The sequence below is a fragment of the Rhinatrema bivittatum genome, chromosome 5, assembly GCF_901001135.1.
Source record: "Rhinatrema bivittatum chromosome 5, aRhiBiv1.1, whole genome shotgun sequence".
In the NCBI taxonomy this organism is placed as follows: Eukaryota; Metazoa; Chordata; class Amphibia; order Gymnophiona; family Rhinatrematidae; genus Rhinatrema; species Rhinatrema bivittatum.
The window spans coordinates 90,111,442-90,133,383 of record NC_042619.1 but is presented as its reverse complement, the minus strand read 5'-3'; the positions used below and the strand labels follow the sequence as shown (position 1 = coordinate 90,133,383).

Here is a 21,942-nt window from a genome sequence, read left to right as displayed (position 1 = left end):
GGATAGGACCTGTCCAGGGAAGGAAGACATCAGGCAAGAACATCAAGGCAAGGCAGACATCAGGCTTACGGACATCAAGACAGGCTCAGGAACAGGGCAGGTCAGACATGAGGTGGGATGACTCCATGGCACCATCGGATGGAATGACCCACTAGCACCCTACACAGTCCAGCCGGCCTGGTCGCGGACCACTGTGCCACTACACACCCTACTCAGCCCCGCCGGGCTGGTTGCGGACCACGAGGGATGGGTCAGTGGAGTTGAAGACATCAGGAACAGGTGGGCATCAGAACAACAGGAACAGGCGGACATCTGAACATCAGGAACAGGTGGACTACTGGACATCTAGGAACATAGAAGACATCAAGGCAGAGACCGGAACAAGGAACAATGACGAACATACGGGATCCCACACGGAAAAGAGTGCCTATGAGGAGAAACAGATGTGGAGACCTAAGGAGGACTTACTCCTTGTGAAAGCAAAACTGGAATGACAGTGAAGCCCTTTTGTAGGCTGAAGCAGGAAACACCCAGGGAAGAGTCAGGAAAGAACCACACATGCACCGGCCCTTTAAGAAGGGCAGAGAGGCGCGGCTTTGTCCCTTAGGAAGAAGCAGGAAGCAGAGCAGGAGCCTGGACAGCGGCCCTGCTGTGATGCAGAGTGCAGGAGAAGAAGAGCTAGGCCTCAAGGCAGGCCCCGGTATCAGGGACAGCTCCCTGCCGCTGAAGGAGGATCACCAGCGAGGTCAGGGATGCAGGCCCTCTCCCCACGGAGGGCCCGAGGTAGGTTGGTGGCCTCCGGGCCATATGAGGGCGTTGTTGGCAGCCTCCTGGCTGCGTAGGCTACACCCATACGGCTCCCTGCCATCCGGTAGGATAGGGAGGTGGTTAGTGATCCCCTGAGCACAGGGGATGCTCAGCCGCAGCTCCTGCTGTGTGTGAGAAGTGTTGGCAGTCTCCTGGCCACAGGGAAGGTAATAGCTTGGCTCCTGCCACCAGCGAAGCTTGTCGACGGCCTCCGGGCCGTGTTAGCAATCACGGCACGGCTCCTGCCACGTGTAAGGCAGGTCAGCGACCTCAGGGCCACATAGGATGTAATAGCACGGCTCCAGCCATGCTGAAGAACGTCGGCAGCCTCCGGGCTGCTGAAGATGGCAGAAAAAAAGGTGGAGAAGCTGCCCAAACAGGGCAGAATCGCAACAGTGATAGTGCTGCATAAACAGGCAGATGATGTGGATGTTCAAAAAGAAACTTTACTTTGATTTGCAGAAATTAAATAAATTTCAATCAATGTGTTACTTGTTTTACTGCACATCTGTATTTGATTTGAGTCATACAGAGGGAACTCTCTCTTCTTCACTCTATGCAGGTGTCCTTTTCACTACTCTCTGGGTGCAGCTCACCCCTTTTCCTTGTCTGCAGGACAAGGGTCCCAGCTGGGAAGAAAAACCTATTGAGGGGAGTCCCCTAAATCCCAAAATAATCTCATACCTGCAATCCAACAAAGTCCTAGATGTTCTTAGCTTGTGTCGTGCGTTTACCAGGGTGGAGATCCAGTTAGGGTCTCAAATTGATCTTGAACTCTTCTTTTTCTCTTCTGGACTCCTTTTGTATTAGACCTCTAAGGGAAAAAAGTTCATTTCTTGATACCAGCAGGACATTTTCAGTCCAGCCACACAGTGAGGAAAGGTGGTACAAAAACCTCTGTACTAAAATGCAACTCTCAAAAATCTAAACTTCATCACTGGGAGAGGAGTCATTGAAGTCCTCTCACTGGATGGAAATAAATAACCAGGTCTTTTCCCTCCTGTCTTCCTGTTATGGGGGTTGCCTTACCAGCAGGAACAGGATTCCTTTGGGCACTAACAAAATCTTTCCCCTACCAGGTAAGGGGGTGCCCTGGAAAAAGAGCAATCTAAAACCAATCTAAAACCAGAACAGGAGTAAAACAGCTCCGAACCCAACAAAACCCAGACTCAATTGACCCCTACTGGACAAGGACTGAACCATTGCAGGCACCCTCAGGGGAAGATGCTGCTGGAAATGGTCTGTCCCCTTCGCTATCATCTGTAGGGATCTATGGCCAGCTAGTGGGAGACCATGGAGACATTTATATCTTGCCTTTTCAATCCCAAAGAAATTGCACGAAGTGGCTTACAACAAATACAATTCATAAAGAGGTTAATTTTCAAACAGTCTACATAGTGGTAAAGTCCGCATGTACATTGTGGGGCGGATTTTCAGAGCCCTGCTCGCGTAAATCCGCCCAAAACCGGGCGGATTTACGCGAGCAGGGCCCTGCGCGCCGGGAAGCCTATTTTACATAGGCCTCCCGGCGCGCGCAGAGCCCCGGGACTCGCGTAAGTCCCGGGGTTCTCGGAGGGGGGCGTGTCGGGGGGCGGGCCCGGTCGTCGCGGCGTTCCGGGGGCGTGTCGGCAGCGTTTTGGGGGCGGGTACGGGGGCGTGGCTACGGCCCGGGGGCGTGGCCGCGCCCTCCGTACCCGCCCCCAGGTCGCGGCCCGGCGCGCAGCAGGCCCGCTGGCGCGCGGGGATTTACGTCTCCCTCCGGGAGGCGTAAATCCCCCGACAAAGGTAAGGGGGGGGTGTAGACAGGGCCGGGTGGGTGGGTTAGGTAGGGGAAGGGAAGGTAAGGTGAGGGGAGGGCAAAGGAAAGTTCCCTCCGAGGCCGCTCCGATTTCGGAGCGGCCTTGGAGGGAACGGGGGGAGGCAGCGCGGCTCGGCGCGCGCAGGCTATACAAAATTGATAGCCTTGCGCGCGCCGATCCAGGATTTTAGTGGATACGCGCGGCTCCGCGCGTATCTACTAAAATCCAGCGTACTTTTGCTTGAGTCTGATGCGCAAGCAAAAGTAGGCTGATCGCGCTTCTTTTAAAATCTACCCCTGTATGTGCAGAGTGTACAGAGTATTTTCAAAGTGAACCTATGCATGTAAGTTCACTTTGAAAATATTCAAGTAATTGGCTGAGGACATGCATACATTTACTCACATAAAAAGTACTACACCTCTTTGGAGGGTGTAACGTATGCGTGTATACTTGCACACCTCTTTTTGAAAAGAAAAAGTATGCATGTAAGTGCCAACTTTGTCTAAACTCTGCCCCTCAGAATGCCTCTTCTTAGTGTGTGTAAAAGTATGGGTGAAACCAGTTTATGTGTGCACTTTTACATGCACTGAACCTGTGGCCAATTTTAAAGCACATTTATGCACATAAATCCACCATTTATGAGCATAACTGGCTTTTAAAATTACCCCTAAACTGTTCAAAATTGTTAAACAATTACAAAATAAAAAGTTATACTCAATACAAAGATAATAAATAACATCACTCAGCTTAATCTCATTCTCTATTCTCACTAGGGAATATGCCAACTATGCCACATGAAAATCATAATAACATAACTAATCAATTAATGCAATATTAAAGACAGCTTTAAGCTACAACAGTTAATCAGATTCATTCTGAATCCAGTCTGACTCGAGAAGCCAGAGCCCAGCACATACATAATCCTCCCTTCTCCCTTCTCCCAAAAAACTTCCAATATGATTTCTTTCAACGTACAAGAGTAAAAGATTCATTAAAGCCTTCCTTATAAGGCAACAGCAACTGGGGCAGGCTTCAAAGGTGAGGTAGTATAAAAGTAGGTCCCACCCTCAACTCCTGAAGATCTTCTTCCTTATTTGATCCCTATCTCTGCCATGGAGAAACCTGACCTATTATTGATTATGTGAGTAGAAGGGGAGCCAATGTAGTGACTACTATGAATATTCTCCCCTCAGCTAGCAATATCCAACAATGAGCCTTTAAGACTACTCTCATACCAACCAGAACATTTCAACCCATCACCTCATCTCTAGTCTCCTCCTTTCTCCATGTTAGCTTTTATTTATTTATTTAAAATGGGGTAGATTTTCAAAGGGGTACGCGCGTAGGATATGCGCGTACCCCCCGAAAACCTACCCCAAACCCGGGCGTGCGCCGAGCCTATTTTGCATAGGCTCGGCGGCGCGCGCAAGCTCTGGGACGTGCGTAAGTCCCGGGGTTTGCATGGAGAGGCGTGTCGGGGGCGTGCCGGGGGGCGGGGTGGGCATGGCATGGGTGACGCGACGTTTCGGGGGCGGCGCCGCAGGCGGATCCTTCTTCCAGTTTTTGAATGAAGATCTTTTGACTAAAATCACCTCTTTCACCTCACTTTTTAGTGAATGGCTGATTTCTCTCTCAACAAGGTTCACAAGATTACTCTTGAGTTTCCCACTGGCCCTCCATTACTTCCCTCTCTTCATTCTTCTCCCCTTGCCTTAAGCCCTATCACTCTCTCCTCCTTTTCGGAAAACACACAATAGAAATCTGCCCACCTTCTCTCTTCATTCATACTAACTGCTTGCCTCTTCAACTTCATTCCCGCTCATCTCCTCATTGCTATCTTCCTTTCATCTGCCATATCCTCAGTCTGTCACTTTCTACTTCAACCTTCCCTGTTGCCTTTAAATTTGCACTGATCAAAAATCTTTCTTTGCATCCTTCTTGTTCTGTCAGCTCATCTCTCTCCTCCCCTTTATAATCCAAATTACTTCAACGTTTTTGAATCTCAAGGTATTCTTGATCCACTCTAATCTGGATTTTGCTCTCTACATTCTACAGTGACAGCCCTCACCAAACTGTCCAGTGATCTTTTCATGTCCATGGCAGGAGAGTTTATATCTTTATCCTCCTTGACCAATCTGCAAATTCTAACACAGCTGACCACTATCTGCTCCTTAATATCCCATTCTCACTTGGAATTCAAGATCTGGCTCTCTTCTAGTTCTTTTATTATCTCTCCCAGTGCACTTTCAGTGTATCCTCTGTTGAATTCTCTTCCATCACGTTCCCATTATCAGTTGGTGTGCCATGGGCTTTCTTTTCTTTTCTCTCTATGCCCTTTCCCTTGGTCATTTGATCTCCTCCCATGGCTTCCACTACCATCTTTATGCTGACAACTCATAGATTTACCTTTCTATACCAGAACTCTGACCAAGAATTCATTGCAAATTTCAGCCTGCTTGTCTGACATTGCTACCTAGATGTCCATCATCACCTTAAACTCAGCATAGCTAAAACAGAACGTCATTTTTCTTCTCAAATTCTGTAACCCCTTCTGCCTTTTTCGATCACTGTTAATAGCACTACTATTTTCTCTGGCCCCTCAGCCTATAACCGTAGAGGTGAATTTTAAGACCCGTGTGCGGGTCACGTATGCGCACATTTGGTGGCTCACGCACATGGATGAGGCGATTTTATAACATAAGCGTGTATATAAGCGTATACGTGTGCCTGTTATAAAATCAGCTCTACACACATACATGTGTGCATGATTTATATTGACACGCACATATGTGCGCAAATGCTGGCTCAGTCGCGTAAGTTGGGATTTTAGTAGATACGCACGCCGACGCAATTGCCTGTTTCCCCAGTTCATTCCCAATTTGCCCCAGTAAAGGAGAGGACTTTCTAAACCCCCTACCTAACTTGCCTCCATTTTACCCTCTTGGCCCTGACTAGCCAAGTTTTTCTTAATTTAATACTTACACACTGTCCATAGCAGAAGTAAAGTTACATGGTAGGGGACCCCAGTGCATGCTTGTGCACGTAAATACTTATGTGCAGACTTCATATAACAGATTCGGCCTGCCCATGCCTCTCCCCTTTTTGAACTTTATGATTTGTGCGCACTTTTTAAAATCTGCATGGTTCGCACTGGCCGAGTCACGCACATATCTCATGGCTTTGGCACACGTAGGGCTTTAAAAATTGATCAGTTAGTGCCTTCTTTGACTCCTCTCCTTCTCTGTGCACATCAACAACACTAGAAAATCCTCTCTTTACAAAACTTCAAAAATCCATCTCATCTTCTCTGAACACATTACCAAAGCCCTTATCCACAGTCTCATCAACTCTTGCTTAGACTATTGCAAACTGTTTCTCATAGGTCTGTCACTGAACAAGCTCTTTCTATTGCAATGTGTTCAAAATTCATCTGTGTGATTTATCTACCACTGATGTCGTTACCAATTTTAACCCCTGTTTTCAAGTCACAATATCAGTTCTCCATCTGCTTCTACATAAAATTCAGACTTTTTGTATTCACCTATAAGTGCATTCACTCTGTAGCTCCTCACTGCTTTTCATTACTATTCCTCCTCCTCTCTTATTTCCCCATACACCCTTTTATCCCAAACATGTCCTAATCTGTGTCCTTCTCCAATGGCCAAACCTTGATTCTGCACTTTTCATCTTGTTGCGCAAATCCCTGGAATAGCTTTTCTGAATGTGCTTCATAATTCTGCTCTTGACAGATTCATGTGCATCCTAAAAGCTCATCTCTTTCAGGGTGCTTCCTAAACTTGAACCTTTATTCTTCTTGCATTTGACCTTCTTGATTATTTTTCCAGGTACCAAAGTTCCCAGAACCTCTTATTTGTCTTGACTGTGTATCTTGACTAGATTATAATCTTCATGGTTCAGATGTTCTCTATGATATGTGTCTCTACAGTGCTGTAATGCCTTGTAGCTCTATATAAATGAAATTAATAATGATGATAATAGTATATTTTGTTGGGGATTAAAATAAAAAATATTTCACTTTCACCAGAAGAGGGAGCTCATATCACAATTTAATTACATTAGAAGTTGCCAGATAAGGGGCCTGTTTACTAAAGGTTTTCTCCCATTCTGTATCTATGGGGAAAAAGGCTTAGTAAATGACCTCCTAAGTTTGGGGACAGGGTAAGCTTTTGTTTTATTTTTCTCAAAATGAAAACAACTGTAATGAGAGTGTATGTTTTTTTTAATTTTGTTTTACAGATGGGCAAAGAACAGCGCTATAGACTTCTTAATGTTCTGGAGTTCTCCAGGTAACACCTTGTTTGTCATATTTTGCAGATATAATATAAAATCCAAGGCAAATCTGTGAAAATAGAAAAGGGTACAGCAGTTGGTTATAATATTAAGGTTGTCTAAACGCCTCCAAAGTTCAGAATAATGGCTTTGTGCATTTATGTGGTTAAATTGTTTCTCTCTAAACTTTCTAAACAAATACATCTTCAGCTAGTCAAACTTAATCAGTCATCAGTGCTGCAGCAATCAAAACTACATTTGCTGGATGATTTTTTTTCATGGTAGAGGCAACCTCGTTTGTGTAATTGGATATGGATGAATAGTTGCAGTGCTGTTAAATTCTTTGGGATGAAAGAATATTTCTGTTGGCAGATGGCATACACTTCAGTAGACGTGCATTTATTCATTGTGCCAAACAGCCTGTAAGGTGCTGTTAAGCAATATAGGGTTTTGTCAACTACTTATTTTTCACTCTAAGTGCCATCCTACTTCCTTGAGGCTTATAGCAGAGGTCAGTAACAGACTGTGCCAAAGAAATCTACTATGATAGCATTTAACTTTCAAAAAAGGTGACTATGATAAAAACTGAAAGAAAAAAACGCAAATTTTAAGAGTTCAGCTCAAGCATGGATATTGATTAAAAACAATGTCCTATTGTTTAAAAATACCATCTTAAAGTCCTGATCAGATGTATTCCACGCATTAGAAAAGGTGGAAGGAAGACTAAATGACTACCAACATGGTTGAAAGATGAGGGTGGGAGAGGCTATAATATCTAAAATAACATCTTTTAAGAAATGGAAAAGAGATCTGAATGTAGAAAACAGGAAACAGCATAAGCACTGACAAGACAGATGCAAAGCATGATAAGGAAGGCAAAGAGAGAATTTGAAAAGAAGCTTGCCATGGAAGCAAAAACTAATAATAAAACCTTTTTCAGGTACACTCAAGGTAAAAAGCCTGTGAAGGAGTCAGTTGGACCATTAGATGATCAAGGGTAAAAGGGGTACTTAAGGATGACAAAGCCATAGCAGAGAGACTAAATGAATTCTTTGCTTCGGTATTCACTGAGGAAGATGTAAGGGATATACCCATGCAAAACAGGCAGGGTAAACAGCACACACAAAAACTGAATATACAAGAAAGAAATAATGTGTGGCAAACTATTTACTGGTCAATATTATTTACAATAAATTTTTAATAAGTGCATACAATCACAGATATATCACACAGTTTTATGTTGAATATACATTTATAAAACAATGGTACATTTACAAAACAATGGGGTACCCATGCCAGAAATGATATTCAAAGATGATGATTCAGAAGAACTGAAACAAATCTCAGTGAACCTGCAAGATGTACTAGGGCAAACTAACTAAAGAGTAGAAAGTCACCTGGATCAGATGGTATACATTCCAGAGTGCTGAAAGAAATTAGAAATGAAATTGTAAACCCGCTATTGGATATTTGTAAACTATCAATATCATCTATGGCAGGGGTGGGCAATTCCGGTCCTCGAGGGCTGCAAACCAGTCGGGTTTTCAGGATATCCCTAATGAATATGCATGAAAAAGATTTACATATGACTGAGGCAAAGTGCATGCAAATCTCTCTCGTGCATATTCATTAGGGATATCCTGAAAACCTGACCGGTTTGCGGCCCTCGAGGACTGGAATTGCCCATCCCTGATCTATGGTGTCTGAAGACTGGAGGGTTGACAATGTAATGCCAATTTTTAAAAAAGGGATCAAGGGTGATCCAGGAAACTACAGACCTGTGAGTCTGACGTCTGTGCCAGGCAAAATGTTAGAAATTATCATAAAGAACAAAATTGCTAAACATATAGATAAGCATAGTTTAATGGGACAAAGTCAACATGGATTTAGCCAAGGGAAGTCTTGCCTCACAAATTTGCTACTTTTTGAGGGCATAAATAAACATGTGGATAAAGGTGAGCCAGTTGATATAGTGTCTCTGGATTTCCAGAAAACATTTGACAAAGTCCCTCATGAGAGACTTCTTAGGAAATTAAAAAGTTATGGGATAGGGAGCAGTATCCTATTGTGAATTGCCAACTGGTTAAAAGATAGAAAACAGAGAGTAGGGCTAAATGATAAATTTTCCCAATGGAAAAAGATGAATAATGGAGGACCCTAGGGATTTGTTCTGGGACCACTGTTTTTTAATATATTTATAAATGACCTGGAAATAATAAGTGAGATGATTAACTTTGCAGATAACACAACATTTTTCAAATTTGTTAAATCACAAGTGGATTATGAGAAATTGCAAGAGGACATTGCAAAACTGGAAGACTGGGCATGCAAATGGCAAATAAATTTAATGTGGACAAGTGCAAAGTGATGCACTTAGGGAAGGGTAACTCAAACTATAGCTACATAATGCAAGATTCCACAATAGGAGTCACCACTCAGGAAAAGGATCTAGGTGTCATTGTCATTGTCGAAAATACATTGAAATGTTCTGCTCAGTGTGCAGCAGCAGCCAAGAAAGCAAATAGGATGCTAGGGATCAGGGGCGGCTCAAGGCAATCTGCTGCCTGAAGAGAGGGATGAGATAGCACCTCCCCCTTTCCCCCAAGTTATGGCACAGGTCAAATTAACGAAAGAGGAAGGGGGTCCCCCTTAGTGTTTTGCCTTTTTGGAGATTTGAAATGCTGGGAAAGGGGGAGGTAAGGGTCAGGATTCCTAGAGGAGTGACAGAGAGACTGTTTGTTCTAATATTTCTAGGAAGCTGGTAATCCTGTCATACTCCCAGGAGCCCTGCCACCTTCATTTACACTCGGGGGAAATAGGAAATGGGTGAATAGTGAGGGTCTGTGTATGGTGTATTCCCTCAGGGTTGGTGCAAAGATATTAGTTGCCCTAGACAAAACTTGCAGCTTTGTTCCCCCACCTCTTCCCACATACAATTAAAAAATTATGCATTAATAGCTTACAGGAAAAAGAACATTCAATGTACAGTCTTATGAGGTAAAACATCACATATTTATATTTACTACTGTGGTGCCAAACACAAAACCCTGCAAAAAAGACACTTGGAACCCATATGGTATTAAGCCTATTTTAACAAGTGTTAAAATAGAAAACCATGAGTAGACTAAACTACAATTACAAAAAAACATGACTAAACTAACTACAATTACAATATAGTAAACTTCCCATATTAAAACAGCACTAACCGTTGACACAGTAACAACCGTACCTATGAAAAGACAACACCACAAATATTATAACAGGCCGTAAAACAGCAATACACTTACTGTTAGAAAAACAGAACAAGCCAAGCTATTACAGATCTCTACACACAAACTACATGCCAAAAGAGTATCTCACCTCAGTCACACCTACAGAACACAGACAGATCGTCCTTACATACAGAATAAAGAGATAATAAAGTATACATAGTAACATGCAAACAAAAACTGAACTGGAAACCTCAACAAGCCAGACTCTGTAATCAGTGTAACATTGGAAAAACAGAAACCTCACCATTCCTCATTTATTATCAAACAAAATCAAGAAATATAAAGTATTCATAATAGTAAAACTAAACTCATTAAAAAAATAAATATTTCAAAACAGCTGATGAATAGAACATCCAGTGATTACAAACATATAGGGGCGGATTTTAAAAGGAGCGCGAATAGCCTACTTTTGTTTGCGCTCCAGGCGCAAACAAAAGTACGCTGGATTTTAGTAGATACGCGCGGAGCCGCGCGTATTTGCTAAAAACCTGGATCGGCGCGCGCAAGGCTATGGATTTTGTATAGCCGGCGCACGCCGAGCCGCGCAGCCTACCCCCGTTCCCTCCGAGGCCGCTCCGAAATCGGAGCGGCCTCGGAGGGAACTTTCCTTTGCTCTCCCCTCACCTTCCCCTCCCTTCCCCTACCTAACCCACCCGCCCGGCCCTGTCTAAACCCCCCCTTACCTTTGTCAGGGGATTTACGCCTCTCGGAGGGAGGCGTAAATCCCCGCGCATCAGCGGGCCTCCTGCGCGCCGGGACGCGACCTGGGGGCGGGTCCGGAGGGCGCGGCCACGCCCCCGGGCCGCCCCGGGCCGTAGCCACGCCCCCGGGCCCGCCCCCGGAACGCTCCCGACACGCCCCAAAAACGCCGCGTGGTTCGGGCCCGCCCCCTCCGAAAACCCCGGGACTTACGCGAGTCCCGGGGCTCTGCGCGCGCCGGTAGGTCTATGTAAAATAGGCTTACCAGCGCGCAGGGCCCTGCTCGCCTAAATCCGCCCGGTTTTGGGCGGATTTAGGCGAGCAGGGCTCTGAAAATCCGCCCCTTAATATATATGTTTTTATTTCCTAAACATCAATAGGATATTTCAAAACAGCAGAAACATCAAACACCCAATAATTAAAACTAAGCTAAAAAAATCCTCTGCTCTCCGTACATGGGAACTTTAGATTCCAGTCACCCTGAGATTGTCGTGGATTAGTCAGGGGTGGGAGATTTGCACAAACTTTCGCCTCTCCCTCATATATACACATTCTCTAACCAATATGTTCATTCTCACACAAACTTCCTTATATTCTCTCTCACATACATGCTCACTGATTCACATATTCCCTTCTCCAAGACATGCTCACTATGACATAAACTCTCTCACGCTCTGGCTCTCACACATGCACACTGGCTGTCTCTCATATACCTGCTCACTGGCTCACACTCAGGCCCACCGGCTTAAATAGCCCTTCTGCTCACACATATGCTCATTGGCTCGCTCATTCTCTCTCGCTCACACACATTCTCGCTGTCTTGCTCATACGCATGCTCACTGGCTTACTCTCGCTCACACACATGCTTTGGAAAGCACAAACCTGACTGTATTATGTGGTGCAACAATGGAAAAACAGAAACATCATCATCCCTCACAAAACATCAAGCAATAAAATCAAAAGATATAAAACATTCATAATATTAAAACCATACTAATGGAAAGAAAAATTGTCAAAATAGCTGACAAACCTCCAATAATTTAAAAAGTCATGTAAATTTGTTCTATTTCTCAAACACCAATAAAATATTTCAAAATAGCAGACACATGAAAATACCACAAAAATTAAGATAATGGGATTAAAAAAATCTCTAGCTCTCCAGACCATAAAATAAATAAATACCTGAGATCTTTTGATTTCCAGTCACCCAGAAATTGTCATAAACTTGGGGAAAGAGTGCTGTACAAACTGTATCTTCTTTTTACTCCCCTTAACACACATAGGTGCTCTATCTCTCATATTTGTGGCTCTCTGTCAGGCACACATGCAGGTTCTCTCGCTCTCATGCACATGCAGGCTCTCATATGTACACACAGGTGCTCTCGCTCTCTCGCACACATATGCAGGCTCTCTCTCACACACACTTGGCGCTCTCACACACATGCAGATTCTCACACGCAGGCATTCTTTCATACACACATGCAGGCTCTCGTATATACAGGCAGGTGCTCTCTCTCATATCCAGGCAAGTTGTCTCATATACAAACGCAGGTTATCATATGCACACACAGGCACTTACACTCTTACACCCACACACAGGCTCTCTCTCACACATACATGCAGAATTTCATGCACAGGCAGCTTCTCTCTCTTGTACACACACCTTTCAGGCCTCCTCTCCTTTCTTCTAGGCTTTAGCAGCAATATTATTTTACTGCCAGTGGCAGTGGGAGGGGGGGGGGGACTTCACTAGTGTGCCATTCTTCTTTTTGCCAATGAGGTGTGAGAACCTCCACCTGTACATCATCAAAACGTGCTGTTGCACTGGCATGGAACTCTCTGCTGCCGATGTGTCAGCAAACTGCCAGTGAGGGTGGGAACCTCACCGGCACTATCTCAAACTGCGCCGCTGTCTTCCTGCTGGTGGGAGTGGAAACCTCACTGGCACTTTCTCAAAATGCGCTGCTGTCTTCCTGCTGGTGGGAGTGGTTACCTCACCGGCACTTTCTCAAATGCGCCGCTATCTTCCTGCTGGTGGGAGTGGAAACTTCACCGGCACTTCCTCAAACTGCATTGTTCTGTTCCTGCTGATGAGGGTGGGAACCCTAGAGGTATTTCCTCAAACGGTGCTGCTCTCCTCCTGCTCTGCCTCGTGCCACTGAGCAGACTTTTAGTTTCTTTGTGACAGGGAAATGAGGCGGTTACCAGAGGGCTGTTTTGTGGGGGACACATTTTGCTGTCCCAAAATTTTGCCTCCTGAAGCAACCGCCTCACTCTCCCTAATAGTAGAACTGCCCCTGCTAGGGATTATAAGGAAAGGAACGGAGAATAAAACAGAGAATATCATAATGTCTCTGTATCGCTCCATGGTGTGACCTCATCTTGAGTATTGTGTGCAGTTCTGATCACCACATCCCAAGAAAGATATACCAGAATTAGAAAAGGTACAGAGAAGGGTGACCAAAATGATAAAGGGAATGGAACAATTCCCCTGTGAAGAAAGGCTAAAGAGGTTAAGACTCTTCAGCTTGGAGAAAAGACGGCTGAGCGGAGATATGATAGAGGTCTATAAAATAATGAGTGGAATGGAATGAGTAAACATGAATCAATTATTTACTCTTTCAAAACTGCAAAGACCAGGGGACACACAATGAAGTTACTTGGTAATACATTTAAAGCTAATAAGGGAAAATATTTTTTTACTCAAATCATAATTAAGCTCTGGAATTTGTTGCCAGAGATGTGGTAAAAGATATTGGTGTAGCTGAGTTTAAATAAGGTTTAGACAAGTTATTAAGGTAGAGGTGTAGAACTCCACTTTTTATTCTGAGATAAGCAGCATGGAATCTATCTACCCCTTGGGATCCTGCCAGGTACTTGAGAGCTGGCTTGGCCACTGTTGGAAACAGAATACTGGGCTTGATGGACCTTTGATCTGACCTAGTATGGGAAGTCTTATGTTCTTAAAGTACGATTAGTGGCCATTTTGTGAAATTTTGCTGTGCATGCTAAGCTCTAAGGGGTAGATTTTAAAAGGTGCGCGCTTCCCGGCATGCGCACATGGACATGCCGATTTTATAATGTGCATGCCCTAGTGAGCCCATGTTATAAAATCCATGGGCCGCGCACACATTGCAGGGGGGCCTAATTTTGTAAAAGTATGTGCAGCGACAAAATCAGGCCTTCCCCCATTCCCTCCCAGTCAGCTCCCAATTACTGGGTCAGATTAAAGGTCCATCAAGCCCAGTATTCTGTTTCCAACAGTGGCCAAGCCAGCTCTCAAGTACCTGGCAGGATCCCAAGGGGTAGATAGATTCCATGCTGCTTATCCCAATTAAGGCGCCAATTAAGGAGTGGACTGGGAGGGAACTTCCCTACCGCCCTACCTAAACCCTCTCCCTCTTCTCCTTACCCCTTTAACCGATCCTAAATACTTACCATTTTTTTGTTGCACTATTTACTGCTCCCCTGGAGCAGAAGTAGTTTGCGCACGGTGGTCGAATGCTGGCGTGTGCTTCCCCGGGATAGCAGCTAATGGCCGCTGTCCCAGCCAGGCCCCGGCCCACCGCATTTTCAGAGCCAGGCAATTATGCGCATATTGTCACTTACGCATGTGGCCGGGCCCTTTTGAAAATGCACGCAGCGCACGCAGTGCTCGGCCAAGCGCGTAAGTGACAATATTTGCGCGTGTGGCCGATTTAAAATTCACCCGTAAGCTCATTGGCCTGCATAGCGAAATTACTCGAGACATTTTCATACATTGCCACCGCCAGGAACTTTGTGCACTCTTGGCAATGGCAATGCATAAAGCTGAATTAGGTACTATGTACTGGCTCCTGATGTTAAAGGGGCCTCATGTTTCATGAGAAACATCTCTTTGCAACCCCTTCCCCAGTGTATCAAAAAATTCCTTCATGGTCTCAGTAGACCACTCCACCCCAACCCTGAAGCCCCCAAGCAAGCAAAGGATCACATGAGGTTGGCCAGATCCATTTAGAAACCTGGCCCATGGGGCACGCTTTTGGGGGGCATAGGAGATGAGGAGTGGTTTTCTCATGAGTTTTTAGATGTGTTTTTAGGGGATAAATGGGCAGGCTTCCTATTGGAGCTCTTTTAAAAATGTTCAGTCTGAGGAGGGGCTCAGAGGTGGGAGGGTCCACTGTGATCACCAGCAAATTTTTTAATACACTGGCGATGAAGGGGGGGGGGGGCAGTGCTTCAAAAAGGCAAGGCTGGGTCATGGTTACATCAAGGTCAAGGCATGGGTATGTCAGGGTTCAGACATGGCTACAACAAAGTCCAATCACGGCTATATCAAGGATCAGACGTAGCTACATCAAGGTTCGGACAGGGCTACATCACGGTTAAGGCAAGGCTGAGGCAAGACAAGGACACTGAAGAATGGACAGATGACAGCAAAGTAGAAGCCGGAAATAGTGGATGCCAAATGGCAGAGGATCTGAAGACTAGACTGTGTGTTCATCTGGAGACAACAACATCGGAGACATCAAAGACAGGACATCTGAGGGCAGGTTCAACTGGGGTATCCAAGGCAAGGACATCAGGACTTCGGACCCCCGAAGCACCCAATCAAGGGCAACAAGTAGACACTAGAAGATAGGACATCTGGACGCCAGAACTTCCGGAGTTTGGACCTGCCGGACACTTAACCAAGAGCATCGCGAAGGTACCAAAGGACCGGACAGCTGGACGTCTATGGGCAAGCACTACTCCAGAGGATGACATCTGCAAACAGGGCATCTGAGACGGACATCAGGGAAGACAAGGACATCTGGAAGCAAGGTCATCTGAAGACAGAGACATCTGAGGACAAAGACATCGGATGGAGACATCAGTGGACAGGAACACAGGATCCGACAAGAGACTAGGACATGGAACGAATATGAAGACAAGGATCAGGATCAGGAACCACAAAGGGAATTCCCACGAAGAACAGAGTGCCTTAAAGAAGCGGAGGGGGATATCATCGGAGACTCCTGGACCGAAGAGCTGGAACGGAGGTTCCAGGAGCAGTCCAACTCCATGAGTGACTTCTTGCGAAGGCAAAGAGGAACTGAAGGCTGAGCACGTTTGTAGGGCTGACGAGGAACACCCAGGATGACATGATGAGGAGGAACCAGAAGGACTGGCCCTTTAAATAGGCTGAAGAGGCACGGCCATGCGCCTAAGGAGGCAGGACCAGGGACAGCAGCCATTCTGTAAGCAGAGGAAGCAGGCCCGAGGTGTCGGAGGCTCTGGGCCACGAAGAGGAGCTCCAGGGCAGCCTCCCGACTGCAGAAGAGGAAGCTGGTTGGCAGCTCCTGCTGCAGGACAGTCCTGGTGAGAGCAGCTCCATGCCACAAAGAAACCACAGCGTCGGTGGCCTACGGGCCGCAGAGAGGAAGAAGACGTCGGCAGCTCCTGCTGCAAAGGCAGGATGATGGCAGCGGCTCCAGGCCGCCAAGAAGTAGGGTCGGCGGCCTCCAGGCTGCAAGGAAGAGAAGTGATGGCGGTAGGCCCACTACGGAACACGGCAGTGGCTCCTGCCACATGAATACGGTGTAGGCGGCCTCCTGGCCGCATCGGAGTACGGCGGCAAGGCCCGCCGTGCGAGGGAAAGACGTGGGTGGTCGCCTGACTGCAAAGGAGCACCAGCAGTGGCCTCCAGGCTGCAAGAGCAGAAGATATGGCTCCAGCTGCACGAAGAGCGCGGCAACGAGGCAGGCAGACGGCAGAGAAGCTGGCTGGAAAAGGTGAGAGGCTGCTTGTGGGCCTATCCCACAAGCAGAATCATAACAGAAAATCTGTAGGAAAGGGGTGCTCTAGATTAAATTTTGGTAGTCATTTTAATGTTAAATTGTGTTTCTTCAAGATAGAATAGGATTCAAGCTTTGGATGAGTGCACCTAACTGTGATTCTGTAGGGCTGTGTTTCTGAATCTCTGTAATTTGAATTTGCATATCCTTGCTGTTGAGCCACTGTTATAAACAACTATCAATCCGTGCAGTGTTGCATACTACACGGATTGATAGTTGCCACGCTGCATATATATATATATATATATATATATATAAACATATCCAGTGAAAAAAATAAATGAAATGCAAGGAAGAATTTATCTGCCATGGAGTCTTTGAGTCTTGATGAGAAGGATCCATGAGAGTTTAATCCTATATGCACTTTATATTTGGGGAGGGGGAGGGGCTTCCTCCTGTTTAGGAAGTTTATATAAGGACTCAGATTAGAAATAATCCAGTTCATCACGTTAGGAAAAATTCTACTTGACAATCTCCAACAGCAAAACCTGAATGTAAAGTGCTGAATGTCTCAGATTTAGTGTTCATCAGCCACATCAGAAGCATACCATCAACTATATAACATTGGCTAAATGCATTTGCATGTATCCATATTTTCTCATTCACAATACTTTCTGTCCTTTGTTCATTAGAAATTTAGTGAATATGAAAAGACTGTTACCTCCTGCTTGATATATCATATTTGCTGCCCTCATTCTGAACATCAGGATGCTGCTACACACCGGAAATCTCAAATTTCAAGCTCATACTATATACATATTGCCTATTAGAATATAACACATACTAATAACTTACATGTGAGCTCATGAAATCAGTCTCAGGTGAATGGGGATATAATTTAGCTTGTCAGGGCAATGTGAGGGCAAAAATATATGTTCTCTACATTAATGCTATCCTTGGCTGACTGGCTTCCTTTTTTTTATGTAAAAGAATTTCTGTTTTATACAAATAGCCTTATTGGTTTATGTCATATGTTATTTAGAAAACTTTTTGCATATCAAATATTATGGGGACTATATATTAACCAGCATTAAAACTGACATGTTAATGTGAGTTTTCTGCTGTCTTAATTATTTATATGATTTTCAAATAATACCAGTAAAATTCTTGCAAAGGAAAAGAGAACCTGCCAGCTAAACTGTTCCTAAAGAATTGTATCAAGAAATAGATAACATAGGTCAAACTCACAAGTCCACAAATTGCAAGATCCAAGTCACAAATTAAGGAAAATTACAAGATACATTATAAGAAAAAGAAACAAACACATCGACATTTTCAATCCATCGAATAATCCCTTTAATTTAGATAACTGGTCTACCTTCAGGTGGACTTGCTTGCACATTTGAAACAGCCATGGATTTGTTATAAAGGAAAGCAGTCAACTGGGACAGACAAAAAAAAAATGTATATATCTATTCCCTTGGAGCTTAATTGAACATAAAGCTGGGAATCTCAAGAAAAATAAACTTCCTAACTACGCCCCTCTTGGCTTCAACAAGAGAAATTGTTTCCTTTTTCTCTGCATAGCTTTAGAAACATCTGGAAATATACACTCTTAACAATTCAAAAAGGAAACATCTTTATCCTTAAAAAACATTTTTAACAACAAGTCCCTATCAGGGTCCAAAACACAAGTTATAATCACTGTACAAGCAACTGCCAAGTTTGATTCCAACTTCTCCAGCAATTTGTTAAAATCCAGACTATTAAAGGAGACTGCCTGCTGTTTTAAGGCTGGCATTACATCGGGCTTTAATGCATTAAACTAATAAAGTATTTATGTTTTTATAACAAGGATCTATGACAGGGAGGAGAATTTTTGCTTATCTTTAAATATTCACTAAATAACAACCAACCTTGTTCCCTTTTTGTAAGAGATCTTCAACAACCAGTCATCAAGGGAACCCCCTGACGCGTGGTTGCCCTAGATATAGTGACCGCACATCACCACGTGTCAGGGGGTTTCCTTGATGACTGGTTGTTGAAGTTATCTTTAAATATGGCAGAATTGAGATCCTATGGATTTTCAGTTGTATGTTGTAAGTATTAAGAGGTCCATATTCAGAAGCCATTTAGATGGATAACTCAATAGTTGTCCATTTAAATGGCAAATAAAGCATTTTTAGCCAGATAAGTCAGGGGCAGGCAGGAGACGTTCTAGGGAGGAGCAGAGTTAGCCGGATAACTTATCTGGATAAGTTATCCGGCTAACTCTGGTCATGCCACTGACCTGCCCTAAAGTTAGCTGGATAAACGTAACCAGGTATTTGCTGAACGTACCCTGTTAGTTAGGAAAATAAGGTTATCCTACTAACCAGCCAAGACACATAGGGGTAGATCTTTAAAAAATACGCGATCACATACTTTTGTTCGCACACCAGGCGCGAACAAAAGTACGCTGGATTTTATAAGATATGCGCGTAGCCGTGCGTATCTTATAAAATCTGGGGTCGGCGCGCGCAAGAGGGTGCACATTTGTGCAACCTACGTGCGCCGAGCCCAGCGCGCACTGCCTATTCCTTCCGAGGCCGCTCCGATTTCGGAGCGGCCTCGGAGGGAACTTTCCTTCGCCCTCCCCCACCTTCCCCTCCCTTCCCCTACCTAACCCACCCCCCCGGCCCTATCTAAATCCCCCCCTGAAAGCAGGCGTAACTTTGCACGCGCCGGCTGGCAGCCCCGCTCCGTCCTCCGGTCCCGGGGGCTGGTCCGGAGGCCTCGACCACGCCCCCGGACCGGCACCACGCCCCTGGGCCCGCCCCTGAAACGCCGCGGCACGCCCCCGAAACGCCATGTCGTTTCGGGAACGCCCCGGACACACCCCCTCCTGCCCCTTTTCGAAAGCCCCGGGACTTACGCGCGTCCCGGGGCTATAGGCGCGCCGGCACGCGAGGGCCCTGCGTGCGTAAATCCGGAAGGATTTACACGCGCAGGCCTTTTAAAATCCGCCCCATAGTGTATGAATATGGAGCTCGAAATGCTTACTGTAGTTGGAATGCCTTTCTATTTGACCTTTTTAGAATTGATGTCCTAAGGATGTATTTCATTATGCATTGTTAATTCTTTCCAAATAACCAGTGTATTTTTTTTTACTCCTGTCAGTTTTGGGGGGAACTACTTTAGACAGATGATTGAAAATGTTTTGACATTTTAATTCCTGTTGACAATTTTATCCATGTGCACCAGGCATAAAGATGTATGGGGATTTTTTTGTGCTTTCCATTTTTACAAAAACAACTGTCATCAATCTATATGTGTGCTTTAATGCAGATGATCTTAACTGTGTGTCACTCAAGACACATAGATGCTCTGTTCAGAGGAAGAAGCCCCATTTGGAAAACAAATGTATGTCACAGGACAGCCAGGGCTCACTATGCTGATCTTAACAAAATGCCACTTCTATAGTACTATCATTGCATATGCTAAAAATATTTTTCGTGATAAGAATGTGAAACATCTCGGTCTTAACATTTTAAACAAAATGTTTAAATTTGTTCATTTTTATTGAGTTTGTAATATGCATCTTTATTTTCTCAGGCTCTTAAGTATGTTCTAAACAGAAAAGACTGGCAAACCACTGGTGCATACAGTGTATGGGAAATGCCATAGTAATCCAAAATTTTCTCTCTGATCTCGATTTGAATGACAAGCGTTTTGTCAGTTTAGCCTTATTCCAACCACATTGCATTTCAAGACCTCTCTGAGAAAATTAGAACATAAGAACATAAGAAAATGCCATACTGGGTCAGACCAAGGGTCCATCAAGCCCAGCATCCTGTTTCCAACAGTGGCCATAAGAACCTGGCAAGTACCCAAAAACTAAGTCTATTCCATGTTACCATTGCTAATGGCAGTGGCTATTCTCTAAGTGAACTTAATAGAAGGTAATGGACTTCTCCTCCAAGAACTTATCCAATCCTTTTTTAAACACAGCTATTTATTTTATTTATTTTTAATTTTTATATACCGGAATTCCTGTATGCAATACAAATCAGTCCGGTTTACAAGTAACGAAAAGGTTGCCCTGGTCTGGTAGATTAGACTGGGGTTTTTTACATAGAACATAGAACAATAACAATCAACTATTGAACATTATTACAAGGAACAGTGAAGGTTATACTAACTGCACTAACCACATCCTCTGGCAACAAATTCCAGAGTTTAATTGTGTGTTGAGTAAAAAAGAGCTTTCTCCGATTAGTTTTAAATGTGCCCCATGCTAACTTCATGGAGTGCCCCCTAGTCTTTCTATTATCCGAAAGAGTAAATAACCGATTCACATCTACCCGTTCTAGACCTCTCATAATTTTAAACATCTCTATCATATTCCCCCTCAGCCATCTCTTCTCCAAGCTGAAAAGTCCTAAACTCTTTAGTCTTTCCTCATAGGGGAGCTGTTCCATTCCCCTTATCATTTTGGTAGCCCTTCTCTGTACCTTCTCCATCGCAATTATATCCCTTTTGAGATGCGGCGACCAGAATTGTACACAGTATTCAAGGTGCGGTCTCACCATGGAGCGATACAGAGGCATTATGACATTTTCCGTTTTATTCACCATTCCCTTTCTAATAATTCCCAACATTCTGTTTGCTTTTTTGACTGCCGCAGCACACTGAACCGACGATTTCAATGTGTTATCCACTATGACGCCTAGATCTCTTTCTTGGGTTGTAGCACCTAATATGGAACCCAACATTGTGTAATTATAGCATGGGTTAGTTTTCCCTATATGCATCACCTTGCACTTATCCACATTAACTTTCATCTGCCATTTGGATGCCCAATTTTCCAGTCTTACAAGGTCTTCCTGCAATTTATCACAATCTGCTTGTGATTTAACTACTCTGAACAATTTTGTGTCATCTGCAAATTTGATTATTTCACTCGTCGTATTTCTTTCCAGATCATTTATAAATATATTGAAAAGTAAAGGTCCCAATACAGATCCCTGAGGCACTCCACTGTCCACTCCCTTCCACTGAGAAATACAAACTGTCTAACTTCAGTTAGTCAGCCAGAGTGACTCACTGCTCTCTTGATTAACAAATGTGGTCCCTATTCAAACCCAATCACACTACCTCAACACCTTTCCAAGGTGAGTAACTGAGCTGAACTATTTAACTTTTTTACTTAGGTATACACTGCTCCTAGCTTATTTCTAGCTTCTGGCTACTTTTTTTTTTTTTTGGGGGGGGGGGGGTTTGTGGGGTTTTTTTTTCAATACAAACACTCAGTTTGTATTAAATACAAACACTCAGTTC

General features: G+C 44.3%; 1 protein-coding gene across 1 annotated transcript in view; it reads left to right on the top strand.

The window, feature by feature from the left end:
• ATP8A2 (ATPase phospholipid transporting 8A2) overlaps window positions 1-21,942 on the top strand; it is a 1,219,142-nt gene that overhangs the window by 279,613 nt on the left and 917,587 nt on the right. The window contains exon 19 of the mRNA XM_029602569.1: window positions 6,864-6,913. Coding sequence (XP_029458429.1) covers window positions 6,864-6,913 — 50 coding nt within the window. The remainder of the gene's footprint in view (window positions 1-6,863; window positions 6,914-21,942) is intronic.